Source organism: Gymnoscopelus braueri (genome assembly GCF_963280865.1).
Source record: "Gymnoscopelus braueri genome assembly, chromosome: 17".
Lineage (NCBI taxonomy): Eukaryota > Metazoa > Chordata > Actinopteri > Myctophiformes > Myctophidae > Gymnoscopelus > Gymnoscopelus braueri.
In genome coordinates this window covers 11,456,834-11,478,739 of record NC_137617.1, presented here as the reverse complement: position 1 = coordinate 11,478,739, position 21,906 = coordinate 11,456,834, and the positions used below count along the sequence as shown (strand labels likewise).

The following is a 21,906-nucleotide window of genomic DNA, read 5'->3' as shown; positions in this document are numbered from 1 at the left end:
GATATTAGTCTGGTCCCTATCAACGATAGATTTTTTTCCAAGGGGCGGTTACAAAAAGATCCAAACGGACTCTATTGGTTAGACCTAAACCAATCAGAGCAGTGCTTCCTTGTTCACGAACCAATCAGAGCAGTGCTTCCTTGTACGTCATTGCTCCAAATAAGGTGATAAGCCCGCCCACATTTGGATACTGGGCCCTGGTTGGTTCCACACTACTGCGGAGGGAGAGAAATGGAATCTCTATGGAGGGGGGCCAGACCTAATCTGCCGACGGCTAAAGTGCGATGCGATTTTGCAAAGGCAGATTCGTCTGGAACCAGGCTAGTCTTGGCCATGCCTTCGGCCTGGCGGAGACAATAAATGTACGCTTTGGAAAATGGTCAGAAATAATGTAAAGTATACATGATTCTAACATGCACGGTATATCGTTATCAGACATAAATTTACCCTTCAACCTCTTGTGTATCCCCAAAAAGACTGGATAGCACAGGTTTTGTAGCAATTTTGTAGCATGTGTAGGCATCTTGGGCCTTAAATGTAATAAATGAATTATATGTATTTGGCCCCTCATTTATAAAATAGATTTTGATATAAAATATAAAATTAATAAATAGGCCTATTTAAAATATATATATATTCCCATTGTTTGGACAGATGGACACACGGACCGACAAGAGTCAGAGTAAAAAGATTATCGGATTAGCTTTTCCTTTTATCACAGTACTTTTGCAAGACCCTGTACATTTTACTTTTCTTTTTCTAATTTATTGAGCCTAGAGATGTGCAGTGGAAAGCTGGTTTATTTGTAAAAAATATATATACATTTATTTATCAAACTCACATAATGAATAATTCTGGTTCAGGTGACAATATTTATATATTATTTTTGCAAATCTAGCAAAAATATACAGTATAGTGAATTATTCATGATCAACAAAACTCATATACAGTAAGGGCAACAACCCATAATTACAGATATTGGATTTACAAGTATGCATTCCATTGTTTCTTTAAAGCCATGAACCGTGAAATAATAATATTTTATAAATAATAATATTTTATAAATAATAATAATTAGACCTATTTGATCCCGCAGGGGATGAATGCTGCCCAAGTGATTAGTGATCAGACTTGAGCGCAGGGGAGGGAGCAGTTAGGGGTTAAGTGAAGTCCATAATTTCATTTTAGTCAACCTCCTCAATGGTCGGGCCTTGGGAACTTCCTTGTGCATCCCCACTGTAGCTTCCACCCGCAGGCATTCCGCCTGCGGGCATCCCTCCTGCGGGCATTCCTCCTCCGTACGATTTGCTGATAATCGGCCCACACACTTTCTCCAGCTCTTTGAGCTGATGCTCGTACTCCTCTTTATCAGCCAACTGGTTGCTCTCCATCCAGGCTATGGCCTGGTCACACTGCTCAATGACCTTCTTCTGCTCCTCTTCGCTGATCTTCCCCTTTACGCTGTCCTCCTGCACACTGTTCTTCATTCTGAAGGCGTAGGATTCCAGGGAGTTCTTGGCAGTGACCTTGTCCCTCTGAATGTCATCTTCAGCTTTGTATTTGTCTGCGTCCTGCACCATCCTCTCGATGTCTTCCTTGCTGAGCCGGCCCTTGTCGTTGGTGATGGTGATTTTGTTCTTTTTACCTGTGCTTTTATCCAAAGCGGACACATTCAAGATGCCATTGGCGTCGATGTCAAAGGTCACCTCGATCTGAGGAACCCCTCTGGGAGTAGGTGGGAGTCCTGCCAGATCAAACTTGCCCAACAGATTGTTGTCCTTGGTCATGCCTCTCTCTCCTTCATACACCTGGATGTGGACCCCAGGCTGGTTGTCGGAGTAAGTGGTGAAGGTCTGGGTTTGTTTAGTGGGGATGGTGGTGTTCCGTTTAATGAGATTTGTCATCACTCCACCAGCTGTCTCAATGCCCAGGGACAGAGGTGCCACATCCAGCAGCAGCAGGTCCTGAACGTTTCCTGATGTATCGCCAGACAGAATAGCAGCCTGGACGGCGGCTCCATAAGCCACCGCCTCATCCGGGTTGATGCTCTTGTTCAGCTCCCTGCCGTTGAAGAAATCCTGCAGGAGTTTCTGTATCTTGGGGATTCTGGTGGAGCCTCCAACCAGGACGACGTCATGAATGCTTGCCTTGCCCAATTTGGCATCTCTAAGGGCTTTCTCCACAGGCTCTAATGTTCCCCTGAAGAGGTCAGAGCACAGCTCCTCGAAGCGAGCTCTGGTGATAGAAGTGTAGAAGTCGATGCCCTCGGAAAGAGAGTCGATCTCAATGCTAGCCTGAGAGCTGGAGGACAGGGTTCTCTTAGCCCTCTCGCAAGATGTGCGCAACCTCCTCAGAGCTCTCTTGTTTTGGCTGATGTCCCTCTTGTGTTTCCTCTTGAACTCCTCCACAAAGTGGTTGACCACACGGTTGTCAAAGTCCTCTCCACCCAGGTGAGTGTCTCCAGCTGTAGACTTCACTTCAAAGATGCCGTCCTCAATCGTCAGGATGGACACGTCGAAGGTGCCCCCACCCAGGTCAAAGATTAGGACGTTGCGTTCTCCTGATGCGATTTTGTCCAGTCCGTATGCGATGGCAGCTGCAGTTGGCTCATTGATTATTCTCAGTATATTCAGCCCTGCGATGGTGCCAGCATCCTTTGTAGCCTGCCTCTGCGAGTCGTTGAAGTATGCTGGGACTGTGACGACAGCATTGTTCACCTTCTGGCCCAGGTAGGCCTCTGCAATCTCTTTCATCTTTACCAGGACCATGGAGGAGATCTCCTCTGGGTTGAAGGTTTTGTTCTCCCCCTTGTATTCCACCTGAACCTTGGGCTTTCCTCCATCACTCACCACTATAAAGGGCCAAAGCTTCATGTCTGACTGAACCACTGCATCCTCAAACTTGCGGCCTATGAGTCGCTTGGCATCAAACACGGTGTTGGTAGGGTTCATAGCCACCTGGTTCTTGGCTGCATCTCCGATGAGTCTCTCCGTTTCGGTGAAAGCCACATAGCTGGGGGTGGTCCTGTTTCCCTGGTCATTGGCAATGATCTCGACTTTGCCATGCTGGTAAACCCCCACACAGGAGTAGGTGGTTCCCAGGTCAATGCCAATAGCGATACCCTTTGCTGCAGACATCTTAAATAACTACTTACAAATATAAATGAAGACAATTCATAGACTTGAGCTTCTACTCTGCTTTATTTTAAAGGAACAACTTACAACTAGCTCTGTATAAGAAATTAAAGCTGCACAAGCTTTTATAATGGCAGCGTGACATCACAGTTAGTTCTGACCTCTCATTGTGAGTGGCTGAGAGGCTTTGTTTCCAAATATAGAAATACTAGTGCAGTACACATCATCGGTGAACATGGAGGCCATCTATGATGTATAATAAGAAGCAGCAGTCACAGCAGTACTGTAGCTGCATTTCTTCACTCATGTGGGAGTTAACATAGCTGGTGACGGAGTTGAAATAGCGTGTTAAATACTCAGTGTTCTGAAGGTTCTCATGGTTGCAGGCACACAGCTTTTGCCATCGAGTTAGCGCGCGTGTGTGTGTGTGCGTGTGTGTGTGTGTGTGGGCGCGCATGCGTGCGACTGCGTGCGCGCATGTCTGTCTGTGACAGTCTTTGTCAATCTATCTGCCTGTGTGCATGTTTTACGTGTGTGTGCGTGCGTGTGCGTGTGTGTGTGTGCGCGTGTGCGTGTGCGTGTGCGTGTGCGTGTGCGTGTGCGTGTGCGTGTGTGTGTGTGTGTGTTTGTGTGCGTGTGTGTGTGCGCGTGCGTGTGTGTGTGCGCGTGTGCGTGTGTGTGTGTGTGTGTGCGTGCGCGCGCACGTGTGTGTGTTGTGGTGTCTGTTGTTTGTAGCCAATGGCACAGCAGCACCATCTTTTACGGCCGACATCAAAGCCCCACTCCTCCGTTGGCCTCTCTCCATCACTCTTCTCCTCCGTTGGCCTCTGTCCATCATTCTTCTCCTCCACTACCTCCGTGAATGCTCTCTACCACTTCCTGTTCTTCTGTCTCTCAACCAGCCCTTTCATCCTCTCCAGTTCACTGTCATTATGGCTGACCTCCCAGGCCTTCCAAAACAAATCACTGCACCTATTCATGCATTTTATCAACTGCACTTTCCCTTTTTTTAATGTTTCCATTTTACACATAGCCTAGTGTATTTATTTCTTGTTGCTAAATCCTTCTTCATTCAATTGTAGCTTTCTTTCTTAAAATAATAATAATAATTATCATGCATTTTCAAGCTCATAAAGTAAGAAAATAGAAACTATTTCACTCTCCTTGCTGCTGTACTGAACCACTTTACTACCAGGAGTTTTGTCTTGAATCTTATTAGTTGAGCCGCAAAAAGTGAAACCATTGTAATGCATCTGTCTGTATACAGTATGTATGTCACTGTCTACACCTGATGAAGGCTAACTGTGGCTGAAACGTTGTGTACCCTGTAATGTCTGTGTTTTAAGTAAACAAAACACTGAGGAGCAAAGCTGTCGGACTGTCTACAGTGACTCAGTACACTGTATCAACATAAAGCCATGAAACTTCATACATTACATCTCTAAGTATTTGATACATGGTGCAATTTGGTGGTCAAAAGCTAAGGTTGGCAATAAGCCACCCAGCTCAACTATATACAGTAGCTTGAGAAACCGAATTGAACATGGCGCCACTTCTCCATTTAGCTCAATGGACACAGCCGCCCTGTTCTTTTCTGTCGCCATATTACTTTGAATGGCGTCCTCAGGCTCGATACACACCTTTAGGATTCTCTCATCTTTATAAATTACTTCCTATTTTATATAACATTTTTAGTACTTTTCTATGTTCTTGTTACTGACCTGACTTTAGGGACATGGGCATTATCAGAAACCCAATAGATTTTCATGTGTAACAGTACTGTAAGTCACATTACTGTTAAGCTTAGAGTTATAATGGTAATTTCTTGTGAGCTGGATCATAAAATATGCTGTATATTATACACTACAGTATGTTAAGAGAACTTTGAGAGAATAAGTAACGCAGAACATCGGGAATCTTCTATTCAAATATTTACTGGAAGGGAACCACGTTCCACTATGTTTTCACAAACCCCTTTTTTACATACTGGTTGATGGCCGAGCAGGGATGTGTGGCTTCACATCTACAGTAACTAAGGAATATGCTTGTTTGCGCAATTTTGTTTTGTTACTTTGTTGAATTCTTTGAAACGGAAGAAATTCAAGATGTTCTCCAGCTGACCAGCGCACCTGATCCCAGTCAAAACACAGCAATGAGCTCCATGAGAGCCTGAGAATGTGCTCCGTCAGCCAGCCTGCTGAAAGAACGGTTTAATAGCTTATTGCTAGTTTGTCTCCTGCTCCGTTCTTCCTCTTCTATCACTCGCCTTCTGAAATGTTTAATTTTCCATGTTTCAGTGATTACTTTTAGAGTAGAGTTTAGAGTTTCCCAGCAGAGTACAACTAAAGTGATACAGTGCAGCAGTAAGCAAACAAGACATGACATGATGAAGAAAGAAAAACAAGGGAGGCCATATCTGAAAGGTCGAAGTGTCCCTGAGCAAGACATTTAACCCTTTAACAGCTCCCGGGCGCTGCCCCCATAGCGCCCACTGCTCCTGATAGGATGGGTAAAATTTAATTATTATTATTATGTATTTTGGGTCATTGCCCTGTCTTTAAAAAATACATATTCACACACTCTGTCATCTACAACCCATGAAAGACTTTAGCTCTCTCTCTCTCTCTCTCTCTCTCTCTCTCTCTCTCTCTCTCTCTCTCTCTCTCTCTCTCTCTCTCTCTCTCTCTCTCTCTCTCTCTCTCTCTCTCTCTCTCTCTCTCTCTCTCTCTCTCTCTCTCTCTCTCTCTCCCCCTATCCCTCCCTCTCTCCTCTACCTTCCCGCCTCAGGATTGTGTGGCATCAGCGCGTTCCTCCAGAGGAACGAGGAACGGAGCTACGCGTTTTTACGACCGTCTTCTTCTCAGCGGGGCGCTCCCACGTTCAAGGGATGTGCGGCGCACTTCCTCCCTACCTAGTTGCTCCCTAAATGAAACCCACGCGTCCATTAAACAGCTCAAAAACCCCTGGCCCGGGACAGACTTTACCCCGCAGGCACCGGGGGTGATTACACACGCGCACGCACGCACACACACACGCACGCACACACACACACACACACACACACACACACACACACACACACACACACACACACACACACACACACACACACACACACACACACACACACACACACACACACACACACACACACACACACACACACACACACACACACACACACCCCTTAACAAGAAGAGGAAGGAGGTGAAGGGTGAAGAGGCATGCTGAACAGGATGGAGTGGAGAGCAAGAATGCCGGGGAGATGAAAGTTTGTGTTAATGTCTGGTAATGAGGCACTGGATGGGTTTTCTGTCCGCGTTATTCACCATATTTTGCCACGGCAAAAAGGATGTGACAGGGTGGTTTTGTACAATTTGTTCACATGTTCTTTTGTTAACCAAATATATTAAATATATTATAAAAATATTTTGGGCATGTCATAATAGGTGAAAATGACCACTTTTCAAGTATACAATTTGGCTTAAGTAGTTAAAGGGATATTTCACTTTCAAACATGTTTGGGGTCATTTTAACGTCTACTCATGCTTTTGGGAGCACCCCAGACAGTTTTAAGTTGCTTGATTCAGTATTGAGATGTTTGATATTCATTTTATCAGACACAGAGACATCTAAAGCCAGAGTAGATGTTAAAATGACCCCAAACATGTTTATCCCTTATATCCCTTATTCCCTTTACATAATACTCATTACCATGAGTTGTTGTCTTATTTCTAGATATAGGTTACAATCTGCACAGTTTCTGCATATATTGTATATAAAAAAGAAAAAGGGTGCCATAAGAACTGTGAAAAAGAGGAGAGTCATTTTACAACAGCAGCTTTTTAAACCTCTCCACTGGTCACATTGCTACAGTATGGAGCATCTTGCAGCTTAAAATGAGAAGTGTTTTTACACAAATGTACTATAATGCAATAGTTTACACAAATATTTTGTATGTTATTGCGTAGGTTCTGAATCTGAGATGCTAAATAAATGTCCTCTGATATCGCTTCTTTAGGTCGAGAAATTCACAGTCAGTGTAAAGAGACAGGAAAGAGATATGATGACATGCAACATAGATTTAAAGCATTGGCATTTGTCATGGTGTGTCTCTAAGGTAACTTGCCAGGACACACCTGTACCTACACACTATATCTATGAATCTTACAGGACTCTCCTACAGATCTATACATCTCACAGGACACACCTAATAGGTCTGTGCTTCTTACCAGGCTCTTTGACCACAAACAGGATGGACTTGCCGCTCGTCTTGTCTTCATAGTACTGGAAGCGTTCAACGCAGTCATTCTCATCTTTGTACGTACAGTTCACAGCGTTGGTGTCATGGAACACTAGACGGAACACAGATGGAATGAGGCAAGAAACAATGGTATCAGTGTGTGGACGACCTGAGATGGAATGCTTATACATCTTAAATTTGAACTGGCATCAACAACTACGTCAGCTGTTGACACAATGATGCATCATGTTTTTCACTTGAATCAGTTATTTCATGAAAAGATTACGCAAAACTACACAGAAGGCAACAAAATGCTTAAGAAACAAGTGAGTTTTCTCCAAAGAGTTGGACCTACAACGACAGGGGCTGCAGTGACTCAGGTGGTAGAGCGACCGATTATTGGGAATCGGAAGGTTCCCGGTTTGATCTCCGGCCCCCGGTGGGTTAGTGTCAAAGTGTCCTTGAGCAAGACACTGACTAACCCCTGACTAACTGCTCCCAATGAGCAAGTTGGTGCCTTGCACGGTTTCCTATGCCGTCGGTCGCACATTGTAAAGTGCTTTGTATAAAGGTGCTATATGAATGCTATAGAAATGCACCGTCTACCAAAGGCTGTGCCACTGTTAGGTTTTAGCCTAGATTTTGGGACAGCCAGAATGCCTTAGTCAGAAGACCTGAGAGATCTCACAGTTGTTGTTGTTATGAAAGATTATTTTTGTGGCATTTCTGCTTTATTTCGATAGCATCAGAGAGACAGGAAGGGCGGGCAGAGAGCAGCGGAATGACAACCAGCAAACAGTCCTGCCGACCTGAAGTTGAACCAGGGACATGCTGAAGAATTAATTTTGCCAATACGCCCTAACCATTCGGCTATCGGGTCATATGCGAAAGGACTGACATTGCGAAATACAAAAGGTGCTTGAAAGGTGCCTTTAGAATCAGAATTTATTGTCACATCACAGGTTTACAAAAGTCAAAAAAGTGGGTGAAATTCGTTTTTCGTGCAAGTTCTATCGTATCGTGAGAGGTATAGATGTTTGAGTGGTCGGGTCAGTGGCCTTACCTATGTTCTCCACCAGTTCTATCTCGTCCCTGCAGATACGGGAGCAGCTGTTGTCCTCAAACAGTTTGCCTCTCTTGAAGTGCTTACACTCCACACACTCCCTGCACGCACACGCACACACACACACACACACACACACACACACACACACACACACACACACACACACACAATCAGTGCAGTTTATACAGTCAAATCCTCAGTAACACTTTATCCATTTGAATACTTTCAGAGATTTTTTTTTTTTTCAAAATCGGAAAAGCATCTTGGATTTTAGCTAAATATATATATATATATATACTGTAGAAACATACGCTTTTCAGAAAACTCTTAGGATGTAGAACAGTGGTTCTCAAAAATAGCACTGCCGCACTGTGACCTTGTACATCTGCTATTTCAGTTTTTTTTTTTATGTAACACAAATCATTTTGGTGTCCCATGCCTCAGGTCTTAATGGGTTAAAATCCCGATTCCACTGCACTGGTATGCAGATGCAATACACATGTCATTATCGTTAAAAGTGTAGAGTATAGTATAGAGTGTAAAGTATGAAAACTATAGAAAAACTAGCATTGGTTAAAACGTTTAAGACACAATCCAAAAAGACACTCCTCAGTACTCCGTCTTCTATTATGTGTGTATGTATACTGTTCAAACATGCTTTATGTGCAAGACATGCTTACTTGTGTACTGTGTGTGTGTGTGTGTGTGTGTGTGTGTGGGTGCGTGCGTGCGTGCGTGTGTGTGTGTGTGTGTGCGTGTGTGTGTGTGTGTGCGTGTGTGCGCACGTGCACGTGCAGTGTCTCACTTCTTCATGGTGCAGGCGTCGGGGCAGGTGGGGCATTTATCGCAGGTTGCCCCGTAGGCCCCGGGCTGGGTGCACTCGCAGGCCCCGCACACACACTGGCCCCTGCCGCTGCACAGCAGGCCCAGGCTGGACATGCAGGTGTCAGTGCGACGGGAACAGTTACAGTTCTCACCCTGCCAGTCCGGAGCACACTGGCAGAAACCACAGTCACACACCCCATGTCCTGTAGAGAAATGGTCAATACAATACAATGTTAAAGCACAGTCACACACCATGTACTATAGAGAAATAATACAAGTAAGACGTGTGAACGCGGGAAGCGAACGCAGCCCTATTTTTTTTTGGTCTTTTTTAAATTGTTATGTTGTGTATTTACGGACTTGTAATCCGTGTTATTTCACCGTGATGGGGAGAGTGTAGAGAGAAAGTCACGTGACTGGCTCCGCCTCGTATTGAAGTTAATGGGGGGGGGATATGGTTCTCCTAGATGCACAGAGTTTCGGAGTTCCTAGTCATCTATGCACGGGATTGCCGTTTGTCAATCCGTGCTATTTCACCGTGTTTGGGGGGCGATCGGGTTGGTTTCATAGTAAGCTCCACTCTGAGATCTGTCAGCAGCCAATGAGAGCGTGAGTCACATGGGGGCGCGGCTGCACACAGGCAGTGCACACAGAGCCGCAGAGCCACACACACACAACCCGAGCACGGTTTCATAGTAAGCTCCACTTGGGCGGAGGCCTCCTTCCGCGTTCGCGACAATACAATGAAATTAATACAATACAATGCAATGCAATGTAATAAGGTTATGGGGAGAGAGAGCGATCCTGTACATGATCAATGGAATACAATACAATACAGGACAGGACACGTTGTGAGCATGTAGATTGCCATTTACAGCTAAGATATTGAATGTAGTGTAGAGTGAAAACAGGGGCCAAGTAATAGAGCCCTTGGGAATCCGGTCAACTAAGTATAGGGTTTAAGTGGTTATCCGGGGGGGAGGGAGATGCATAACCAATAGACTACAAGAGAAGAGAAGAGAAGAGAAGAGAAGAGAAGAGAAGAGAAGAGAAGAGAAGAGAAGAGAAGAGAAGAGAAGAGAAGAGAAGAGAAGAGAAGAGAATTAAAATAGAATGGAATGCAATGAAATAAGGTTATGGGGGAGGGAAAGATGAATAGGAATAGAACCGAATGGAATAGAAGACAACAATGTTTGTTGTCCACATAAATATGCTTTATAGCCATAAAAAGACACCATGCGATAAACACAAACAATCAAACAACAACAACAACAACAACTACAAGCTCAGAGATATCAGTGCATCCAGAGTTGATATTTACCAACGAGCACTTCATCATGGAACGAGAAGAGAACAGGACAGGACAGATAGTAGTTGTGAGAGGTGAACATTGAAGCCCAAATGCTGGGTCTGCTTATACACATACTGTACATAACACCCATTTTTAATACGTATTTATACGTTAGGAGAGTTTCCATTTCCCTCTAAGTGGCCTCGCGGTGCCAAAACAAAACAGGGTGGTTATTACAGTATGGGCCGACATTACTCACAGCACAACGACGGGTGTTCATTTAACCATTAAGAGTGTGAAAAGTGACCTGTAAGGATCCATTTTCACACTCTTAGAAGTGAAATGAACACTTATGATCAGTATAGGGTATAGGCCAAGTAACCCAGGAAGAGTAATACGTTACTAAATCCTTATTACTTTTTACTTGGCATCAAGCAACAAGTTACATCAGAAGTTATGTTATGGTATTAGTTTACACGGTACATGTTCCGTCAATCTTGCCAGGGGGTGCATGCTTAAAAGAACAGATCTACAAGCTAATAATATGTCACATCATAAATTATAAGCTTAAAGCTGCACTATGTAACTTCAATCCACTTTGAACCCGGTTTCCTGCGCAAGTGCTGAAATCTTTACCATTTGAGCTAATAGAGCCTGCCTGCTAGCTCTAGGTGAGACATGACCTTTGACACAATCTAAATGTCTCAATAGAAGTGCAGGGAGTACATCATGCCGCCTCACGCTACAGAAACAGCACATAGGCTCCTACCCTATAGGCCACATGGCTCGGCAAGGCTTACTTACACAACTAGTTACTGGGGAAAGTAATAATAATACAGTAATATATCGTCTCTGTCGGGTGGCAACCTTGTATGTCCAAAACTGTTACTTTTCAAGATTCAAATAAAAAAATAGCAGCGTTTCGTGCCGCGTTTCGTGTTTGTAGATCTGCTACTTTTGATGCTTTTGTGTGACGCTGTAGTCTGATCAAGTGGGGCGTTAATTTACGAAAAAACACAAAAAGTTAAAATATGGAGATAAGAGGTTTCTGCCTGACAGCAACGATATAACGTGGTAAAAACTGTCCACCACTGCTCAGGGTTGTGCTGTGCGGCTCTCTAGCGTCGCGCTCCGTCGGCCCTAACAACACATTGCATGATCCATGGATTACATAAGTGGGCTCGATACGAGCATTCCACACGTCTGTGTTCACACGTTCATTCCCAGAGACAGAGTACAAGCTTCTCAAGCTTTCTTCTTCTTTCCACATGAAAAACGTGTAATCTCTGCACTAAGTCCTTTCTATGTCTAAAAATGGGCCGATCTTGGCAGCCGACTCCTTGGCACCCGGGCTCAGACAAACGCTGGAAAGCAGAAGTACGCACACCTCAAACACACACACACACACACACACACACACACACACACACACACACACACACACACACACACACACACACACACACACACACACACACACACAGCCTGACACACACAGCCTGACACACACACACATACTGTAAAAACACGCTCGCAAACACATCCATACACATACACACATTCTAACACATATTAATTCTGCGCACGCGAACGCACGCAGACAGACAGACAGACAGACAGACACACACACACAGTGCGAGTCACACATTGAAACACTGAATCATGCTGACCAATAAAAACAGACCCCTAGACAGACACCACAAGTGGAACACAAAAAAATAAAAAAAACTCATTTTTAGCAAAACAATGGAATTAAGTCCAGATCTGTAACAACAGTTCCTCAAACGCACCGCTGTGTGTGTGTATGTGTGTGTGTGTGTGTGTGTGTGTGTGTGTGTGTGTGTGTGTGTGTGTGTGTGTGTGTGTGTGTGTGTGTGTGTGTGTGTGTGTGTGTGTGTGTGTGTGTGTGTGTGTGTGTGTGTGTGAGAGAGAGAGAGATCTATTCTGGGTGTGTGATCCATGGAGTGACAGTGCTGTTGTGGCGTACTCGCTGATAAAACAATGAGAGCGGAAAGCGTTTGGAACCCTCCTGACTGGATAAATGATTATCCACAAACAAACAGTGCTGACCACAGACCTCAGCACTGTAATTACACCCTTCTGTGGAGGGGTTAGAAGAACGGATCACACACACACACACACACACACACACACACACACACACACACACACACACACACACACACACACACACACACACACACACACACACACACACACACACGTTTGTAATACTATACAGTACTTGTGAGGACATCAACATCTTAGAACAGCGATTTTATGAATGCCATTTTTACAATTTTTCATACCTAACATTAAAGCTGAAAATGGAATAATTTTCTAATTGTGATCCTAAAGGTCATTACACACCGGCGATTATGCGAATATACGCAAATTTCTGACTCGTTCCGAATAATTAAAAGACGCTTTTTCACTTCGCTTTTTCGCTCCGTGGAAGCTTGCATTGACTTTATAAGGTTTTAAAAATAAACGTATTATTCGCATGAAAAATTCGCCCCCGGTGTGTAAGGAGCTTAACTCTAAAAATCTTTTTTAACCATGAAACATCCATTTCTCTTATGAGGACCAGGACAAGAGTCCTCACAATGTCCATTGCTCACATTTTACTATACTGTACTTGTGGGGCCTCACAAGTATAGTGATACAAGTACGCACACATGCACGCACAAACACACATGAACACACACAGTTGCAGTAGTACTAATACGCACAGACCATTCGGAGTGTTTCTCTCTTGGCTCGTCTTTGACCAAACTTGGGGTTTTATTTTTAGCGCAGTGACACCCATGTCAGCCAGTGAGTAAGCAGTGTGGTATTTTCATGATAATGTTTTGGGCTCTCGGGGGAACACAGCCAAAAAAACACGGCTGTGACAGCACAACAGAGGGCTTTAATGGTTGGAGGAGGGCAGCCTGAGGTTCGGGTGAAGTCATGTTAGTTATGTGCCAGGCCAGGGAAACATTTCTGTGTGCCACTGTGCTAGTGAGAAAAAAAAACCCTGCTGTTTGACCTGAGATACGCCCCATACAGCACTAAATGACCCTGCTGGAGCCGTGTTTACTCAAACATGTTCATGTCAAGGACCCCACAAATTGATATGGTTGCTGTCGGGCAGAAACCTCTTATCTCCATATTATTTTTTTCCCGTAAATGAACTTGATCATCCTACAGCGTCACACAAAAGCAACAAAAGTAGCAGATCCACAAGCTCGAAACGTGGCGTGAAGCGACGCGTTTTGAGCTTGTCGATCTGTTACTTTTGCTATTTTTGAATTTGAATCTTAAAAAGTAACAATTTTGGACATTTTATTTTTCCACCCGACAGAGACGATATGTAATATGTTCGCGGACCCCCATCTGACACAATTTTGTGCCAGGGACCCCCATAAGAGAAGATTATGGCCAAGTACATACTTTTTATTCCAATTATTTTTGGATTTTTCACTATTGGCTGTTTTCCATTAATTAATACATTTTGCTGTGTGTGTGTGTGTGTGTGTGTGTGTGTGTGTGTGTGTGTGTGTGTGTGTGTGTGTGTGTGTGTGTGTGTGTGTGTGTGTGTGTGTGTGTGTCTGCCATTAGCCAAAAGTTGTCTATTCAGTAAAATCCTCAGTGTTACTGTAACTTTAAGTGTACAAACGTAACCAACATTGCACATGTTACATATTATTCTATTTGAAGAGACATTCACACTAATTCCGCACATTTTCCACTTTTTACAGTGACTCATGCAGTTACACTGTTCCTGTGTCCTGCTATAACGCCTCCTGTCTTACATCCTCATATGGAAAGAAATTATCACAGAATACTGTACAGGGAAGGAACAGCGTCCTTACGAGAAGGAACGTCGACCCCAAACCAACCAACAATGAACCGAAAAGGTCTGTTTAAGTTGCTGACAAACGGTCTGCGCTGCATTCTTCGCTGACTAGGTCGAGGCTCGGAAAGACGTCATGTGCGAAGCATGTACGCTAGCAGCAGCACAGCGCAAACACCAGCTGTGTGCCAGGTTGAAGCATTTCAAGGGTTTAAATGGATGTTATGTGACAAACTGTTTCTGTTTCATTTTGCTATAAAACGACATTGACTAAACCGAAGCTGTAATTTCAGGAGCACGTCCAAAGGTTGGAAGTTCAAATACTCTCAACTCTCAGCCTAGAGTTAGATGAAAGGAAACCCCATAGGCGAACTCCAAGCACACTCAGGATGAGCAAGGATAAAAGTTACAAAGCCTTTATTGTGTCAGGGCATACACAATTTTGACCCACAGGTCTTCCTCAGGGCATGGCTAAAGGGTTGGCGTTGCTTATTCTATTCTATTCTTCAAATATTTTGCTGCTGAGGTTAAAGCAACGGAAAAAAACAAGGAAGCAAAAGCCCAAATGGTATTTAAACAAATCCTCACCTTAAACGGGGGCGGCCATAGCTGAGTGGGGGGGCGGCCATAGCTGAGTGGTTAGTGAGCCCGCCTAGGGAGCCAGAGGCCCTGGTTGCCCCAGGTACGATTGCAGGCCACGCCAGCATATGTGTTGATGAAATGAAATTTGTCCCTGAGCAAGACTCTTAACCCCTAATTGCTCACAGGCCCTCATTGGAAACAAGCCCGCAAGGACTTTCATGAACGTCCTGTTAAAAGGAATTATCTTTATCTTATCTTTAAACTGCACAACCACAGCAGCAAAATACAGATTTTCCTGCCAGTAAAATGGCCAAGTGACTGGTAGCCAGCATAGAGCAGCTAAAACTGGGATTATGTGCTCAAATCTCCTAGTACCAGTGATGAGTCTAGCTGCTGCATTCTGTACCAACTGCAGGCGATGTAAAGAGCTTTTACTGAAGCCAGAGTAGAGGGCATTACAGTAGTCTAAACCAGAGGCGGAAAAAGTACTCAAATGTTTTACTTACGTAAAAGTATTACAGTTACAAGTAAAATCAGGAATTCAAAATGTACTTGAGTAAGACTACAAGTATAAAAGTATTGGTATCAAAATGTTCTTAAAAGTACCAAAAGTAGAAAGTACCCATTATGCAGAATGGCCCGTTTAACAAGTTTTCAAATGTATAAAAATCTTTTTTAAATAGCAGATCTACAAGCTCACAATGCGTCGCGAGCTTGTAGATCGGCTATTTTCAAATTGCCGAAATGTATATAGGGCTGAAGTGGTTAATGTATGTTTTGTAATAATAATCAAAATCTAAGTAACTAGTAACTAAAGTTTTCAAATATTTGTAGTGGAGTGGAGCCTTTGAGATGTAGTGGAGTAGAAGTAAAAGTACAGAAAATTGGATATACTCCAGTATAGTAAAAAATACCTAAACATTTTACTTAAGTACATGTTTGAGTAAATGTACTTAGTTACTTTACACCACTGGTCTAAACGAGAGTAGACTAAGGCAACATAGACATCTGGATTACAGCAGGACTTCAGTGTGTGAAGTAAAGTCATCTTCATGTACAAGGAGTCACTGGCTGCACATGACTCAACCTGTGTGTGTGTGTGTGTGTGTGTGTGTGTGTGTGTGTGTGTGTGTGTGTGTGTGTGTGTGTGTGTGTGTGTGTGTGTGTGTGTGTGTGTGTGTGTGTGTGTGTGTGTGTGTTTGATTGATTGATGTAGTTTATTTAGAAAGACATGAGAATAGTACATGACAGTACATAACAGTACATGGAAGTACAAATTCACAATACAAGGTCTACTAAACTGGAAACCCTCATTAAGCATAACGCTTGTTTAAGATGAGAACCCCATGCACACAAATCATGATGAAATATAAGAGGCAGGCAGATATACACACTACTATACAGAATGTCATACAATCAGCTTTCAGGTTACTGGTATGACGAGAGAAAAAAATATATAAATATATACAAAAGAGGAAAATGAAGGAGGGGGGGGGGTAGGGGGGGGTAGGTTAAGACTTAGACAGGGGCCATTTTCGAATTGCAGCCTCCTGAAGGTGTATCTTTAGGGCAGTTTTGAAAGTGAGTAGGGTTTTACACTCCTTTACTCCTTTTGGTAGGGCATTCCACATTTTTGCTGAATAGCATGAGAACGAGTTCATACCCTTAGTTGAGCCAAATCTGGGTTGAACATGATCAGTGGAGCTGCCTCTGGTGTTATGATCATGGACTTCATTAACATTTTGGAAGTATTTTGACAAATACAGGGGGATCCCAATGTTGTGGTGTATCTTGAAGACCAGGCCCATAGCAAGTTGCTGTACTCTGTCCTCAACCCTAAGCCATCCAATCCTAGCAAAATGAGCAGGGGTTAGATGGGTTCTGTGATTGAGGCCAAGAAGTAGCCTTACAAGTTTGTTTTGGGATGTTTGGAGCCTTGTTTTTAAGGCCTTGGAGGTGTTGTGATACCATGAAGTGCATGCATAATCATAATGACCTTGAATGAGGGCCCCTGCAAGAATCTTCAGAGTATTCTTACTGACTAGGCGATCAATCCTCCACAAATAGCGTGTTGTTCGGTTGACATTTTTGATCACTTTTTCGGCGTTTTTGTTACCAGAGAGGTTTGCCTCCAAGATGGAGCCCAGGTAGGTAATTTCATCCTTTCTTTTGATGACATCATCACCCACTTTGATCGTGAAACTCTCTGCCTTGCTAAGGTTAGGACTGGACCCAAAGAGGATGGATTCAGTTTTACCCAGGTGTAATGAAAGTTTGTTATCAGAGAGCCAGATGCAGATCTTGTTGAGTTCGGAGCTGAGAGTTTTCTCAACCTGCAGCCTGTCCCTGTCCGAGACTAGCAGGGCCGAGTCATCTGCGAACAGGAACAGCTTGCAGTCGCAGGCCGATGACATGTCATTCACATATATCAGGAACAGTAAAGGTCCTAGTATACTTCCTTGTGGGACACCACAAGTCACAGGGAGGGGGGGGGACTGGATGCCGTTTACTTCCACCACTTGCTCCCTCCCTTCCAGGTAGGATCTCATCCAGTTCACTGACGTATCATCAAAACCTACTGACCTAAACCTAGTGTGTGTGTGTGTGTGTGTGTGTGTGTGTGTGTGTGTGTGTGTGTGTGTGGGAACTCTGCTGAACTGGCTCACGTAAGCCAGTGGCCTGGCTGGCCCTTGCTCTGTCTGCACCTTGGTTCAAACACAAACACACAAAACTAATGCATGGTTGAGACTGCAGAAACACACACACACACACACACACACACACACACACACACACACACACACACACACACACACACACACACACACACACACACACACACACACACACACACACACACACACACACACATTTATCTTACTACACATTTATCATTCTCCGACCCATAAAGGGCTGTTCACATCAAGAGCTGGAACTATAAATAATATAAATCTAGTTTTAAATATGTCTCTTAGTCAAGTGGATGGCAGAGTTCACACCACAACTATAACAACAACAGCAGTGGTGGAAAGTAACTAAGTAAATCTACTCAAGTACTGTACTTCAGTACAATTTTGAGGTACTTTTTACTTTACTTTAGTATTTCCAATTTTCAATACTTTTCCTTCAACTCCAATACATCTCAGAGGCAACTATTGCACTTTTTACTCCACTACAATTATTTGAAAACTTTAGTTACTAGTTAATTCAGATTTGGATTATTATCACAAAACATTGAGTGTTCCTCAATTTCACTTCAGGATTAATATATCTCATCTCATCTCATCTCAAAACATACATTAACCACTTCAGTCCTATATACTCGTGACACGTTGTGAGCTTGTAGATCAGCAATTTCCAAATGATTGTATGCATTTTGAAGACGTGAAATGGGACATTCTGAATAATGAGTACTTTTACTTTTGTTACTTAAGTATATTTTGATGCCAGTACTTTTGTACGTTTACTCAAATACATTTTGAATACAGGACTGACTAACCCTGACTAAATTCCATGTTAACTCTTACCCCAACCTACAGTATACAGCACCTCAATCTACTGTAATGAACCTTAATAGGCTCTATGCACAGAGCCTATTAAGGCCTATTAACACAGAAATCCTTACTTCCTTCACAGGTCTTACCAATTATACTAATTAAGATTGTGTTCCATTCTGGTCAAACAGAGTCAAGGTGCTGATATTGTGCATGTTGGCTGACTGGAAACACTCTGCTACACCAGTGGGTCTCAAAGTGTGGTCCAGGGACCCTCATGGTTCCTTGAGGGGGTTCCAAATGGCCCCTTATGGGTGTGTAACTCTAAGAGTGTACAAATGGATCATTTGTACACTCTCAGAGTTATGGGTGTCCCTGAAATTAAAAAGTTTGAGAACCACTGTGCTACACTAAATGGAACAGAGCTTTAATCAGTATTGATAAGACCTGTGAAGGAAGTAAGGAAGATGCCCAATTTCATTCAAATATGGCTGCTGTGCATAGAGCCTGAGTCCAGTCCCTAACATAACCTCTTGTAGTTGTTGTGACGGGCCAACAAGATGTCCCGGGAGTGTTCTGCTCCTCTTGTGAGGACATTTATGACCAGCACACAGAGCAGTGTGTTTGTTATGAGTGGCTGTGTCCTGGGGCAGAAGCAGGACTGTTATTGTATGTAATTCCAGCCAGATGAGGTGGTGCAGCAGCAAGCAAGCCACTGAGGTGATGAGAGAGACTGCCAACGCTGGCCGTCAAGGAAACTCTCTCTCTCTCTCTCTCTCTCTCTCTCTCTCTCTCTCTCTCTCTCTCTCTCTCTCTCTCTCTCTCTCTCTCTCTGAAACACTCCCAGGAACACAGACGCACCAATTTATCCACTGTTTGAACACTAACAAATCATCCCCTTCTCAACACATTTCTTCAACAACATGAACCCTAGCGTCCCTATTCTGGTGTCAACATTCGGCAAAGAGAGATTTGGTGTAGAGGCAAGAGAGAAGCGGACCCAGTATAAAGCCCTGGGAGACACCGGTCAACAAAGTATAGGGTATAAGTGGTTAAAATATAAGTGCTGTCTTCAAATGAAGTGAAATGTGTTCATAATTGACCCGTAAATGTGACCGTGATTCGGACACATTAGGGAAGCCGGTTTCAACTCAGGCAATGGACATTGGACATTTTTCACAAACACCTTGAACCACTTAGTTCTGAACTGGTTTTGTCCGGTTCCCAAATGTCACCTCCTCTGGGAAATCATGACCACATTATGTTCCCTGTCCTATGTTATTCCTGTTCCATAAACTAATAAATGAAATCTCTTTAAAGGAGTGCTTCACCCATTCTCAACCTATCTTCATATAATTGGTCCTCACTAATATATTATTAAGATGGCACCATTTCTGTCTACTCACTCTGTGTCTCAGAGGAGAGCTGTGGACAGTTCAGAAACCTGCCTACCAGTGTTTCTATCTTTTTTTTGTATGTGTGCAAGACCATTGGCGTCATTGGTTTAGCATGCTAACTTTCCAGGAAGAGAAAGGCTGTAGTTTCTATTAGCTTGGAACCCCCGTCGATGATGTCATTTGGTAGGCACTAGGCAGGTTTCTGAACTGTCCACAGGCCACTAATGAGAGGCAGCGTGAGTAGACGGAAATGGCGGCATCTCATAATGAGCATTAGTGAGAACCAATTACAAGATAAGTCCTCCTTTAAGTACTACAGCTTTAAGACAAGAATCCACCTCCATGGTACAAGTTTGACCTTGACCTTTGACCTCAAACTCACCCGAGCACAGCTCGCCCTTGTAGCGCAGGCAGTTGAAGTCGTCGCACTCGCACAGCTTGCCCCACACCTTGCCGAAGTCGTTGCCGTGGCACACGCACTGGCCGCACACGCAGTCGCCGCGCCCGCTGCACAGGCGCCCGTGCGGCTCGCCCGACGCCGCACAGCGGTCCTGCTCCGTGTGGCTGTAGTCGCCCTCGGCGCACTCGCAGCGCGGCCCCAGCCGCCCGGCGTGGCACTGGCAGATGCCGCACTCGTACGTGCCGTTGCCCTGGCTGCACACGGGGCTGTCCGGCTGCGCCTTGGCGGCGCACTTGCATTCGCACTCGAAGGTGACCGTGATTGTCAGGGAGTCCTTGAAGTAGAAGAGGGGTGTCGAGAGAGGGAGTTAATCGAACCTATTCGATTAATCGATAATTAAGTGAAATAACGTATTAATAATAAATCCCCATCTGGGCATGTCATCGTAGGTGAAACGTTTCAAAGAATTAAAAAGAGAATAGTGAAAATAGCTGATATACTGAGCTTGTAGACCGACTAATTAAAAGAAAATTGCACAGCATGGTGGTGTGCATTAAAGACAAACACGTTGCATAGTGTTCTAACACTATATGAACATCAAATCTCACCCGAAAAAAACGAAACAAAAGCTATTAAAATACGCGAGTCCCATAGGCGCGGGTTTTTAACTGCGGCGAACCCGGGATGGAGTTATGAAATTTCTCTACTGTACCACTTGTCCTACATCATAAAAAAGGTACGGTAAACGTTGGGCAAAATTCTCCTTTAAGCGGTCAAGCGATCTGCTGATTAAAACAAAAACTAAACATTTCAAATAAAACCTGCGTCTCGGTTATTCTATTAATACAAAAAGTAATGGATAGCATAATGGTTACGGAAATAGTTGCAGCCCTACCTTGAAGCCCACGGGCTTGATGACAAACGTCTTCTTCTTCTGCTTGGGGCATCCACGCGCTCGAGCCTCTACGCTGAAGGATACCTGGACACCAGGGAGAGAGAGACAGGGGTTCAGAGCAGTGCTTCTTAAAGAGGTGGTGCCATGGTTTTGCACTTTTTCTGTTTTTCATGTGTCTATGAGGTTGATAGAACTTCATTAAGCCCCCTGGTGGTGTTTTTATGGTGTTTTATGTCTTCTCTGACTATTTTGAGTTTCTACCTGGAGGCTGAAACCTTGAGGGTCAAACGTGCCAATAGAGAAACAGCGCTTTAGTGACATAGTAAAAACATACCCTCCCCCTCATTATCATAACACAACAGGTGTGGGCATGAGGAGGAGGAGGGACTAGGACAGGTGGGTGGTGCTAAGGTGGTGGAGGAGGTGCTAAGGTGAGAACCAGGTATACTTAATGAACTGGAGGCGTGTGAAATGGACCCGTTAAGGGTCCATTTGGGGGACATTGGGGGAAAATAACAGATGTACAAGCTCACAACGCTTCGCAATGCGATGCGACCGTGTGTTCTGTGTTTGTGGTTGTTTATACTGTATATTGCCTTTAGGCCTATGTATTTACGTATGTGGATTGTGTGTGTGTGTGTGTGTGTGTGTGTGTGTGTGTGTGTGTGTGTGTGTGTGTGTGTGTGTGTGTGTGTGTGTGTGTGTGTGTGTGTGTGTGTGTGTGTGTGTGTGTGTGTGTGT

General features: G+C 44.0%; 2 protein-coding genes across 2 annotated transcripts in view; both read right to left on the bottom strand.

Moving 5' to 3' along the window:
* LOC308104429 (integrin beta-3-like) overlaps positions 1-21,906 on the bottom strand; it is a 68,764-nt gene that overhangs the window by 4,275 nt on the left and 42,583 nt on the right. The window contains exons 10-14 of the mRNA XM_080454833.1: positions 21,166-21,249; positions 20,253-20,604; positions 9,249-9,471; positions 8,441-8,541; positions 7,367-7,489 (exon numbers count right to left, since the gene is read on the bottom strand). Of these exons, the coding sequence (XP_080310959.1) occupies positions 7,367-7,489; positions 8,441-8,541; positions 9,249-9,471; positions 20,253-20,604; positions 21,166-21,249 (883 nt within the window). The remainder of the gene's footprint in view (positions 1-7,366; positions 7,490-8,440; positions 8,542-9,248; positions 9,472-20,252; positions 20,605-21,165; positions 21,250-21,906) is intronic.
* Positions 1,179-3,276, bottom strand: LOC308104430 (heat shock 70 kDa protein 1-like). Its single transcript, XM_080454834.1, has one exon. The coding sequence runs from the start codon at positions 3,135-3,137 to the stop codon at positions 1,185-1,187; it is 1,953 nt and encodes a 650-aa protein (XP_080310960.1). The 5' UTR covers positions 3,138-3,276; the 3' UTR covers positions 1,179-1,184.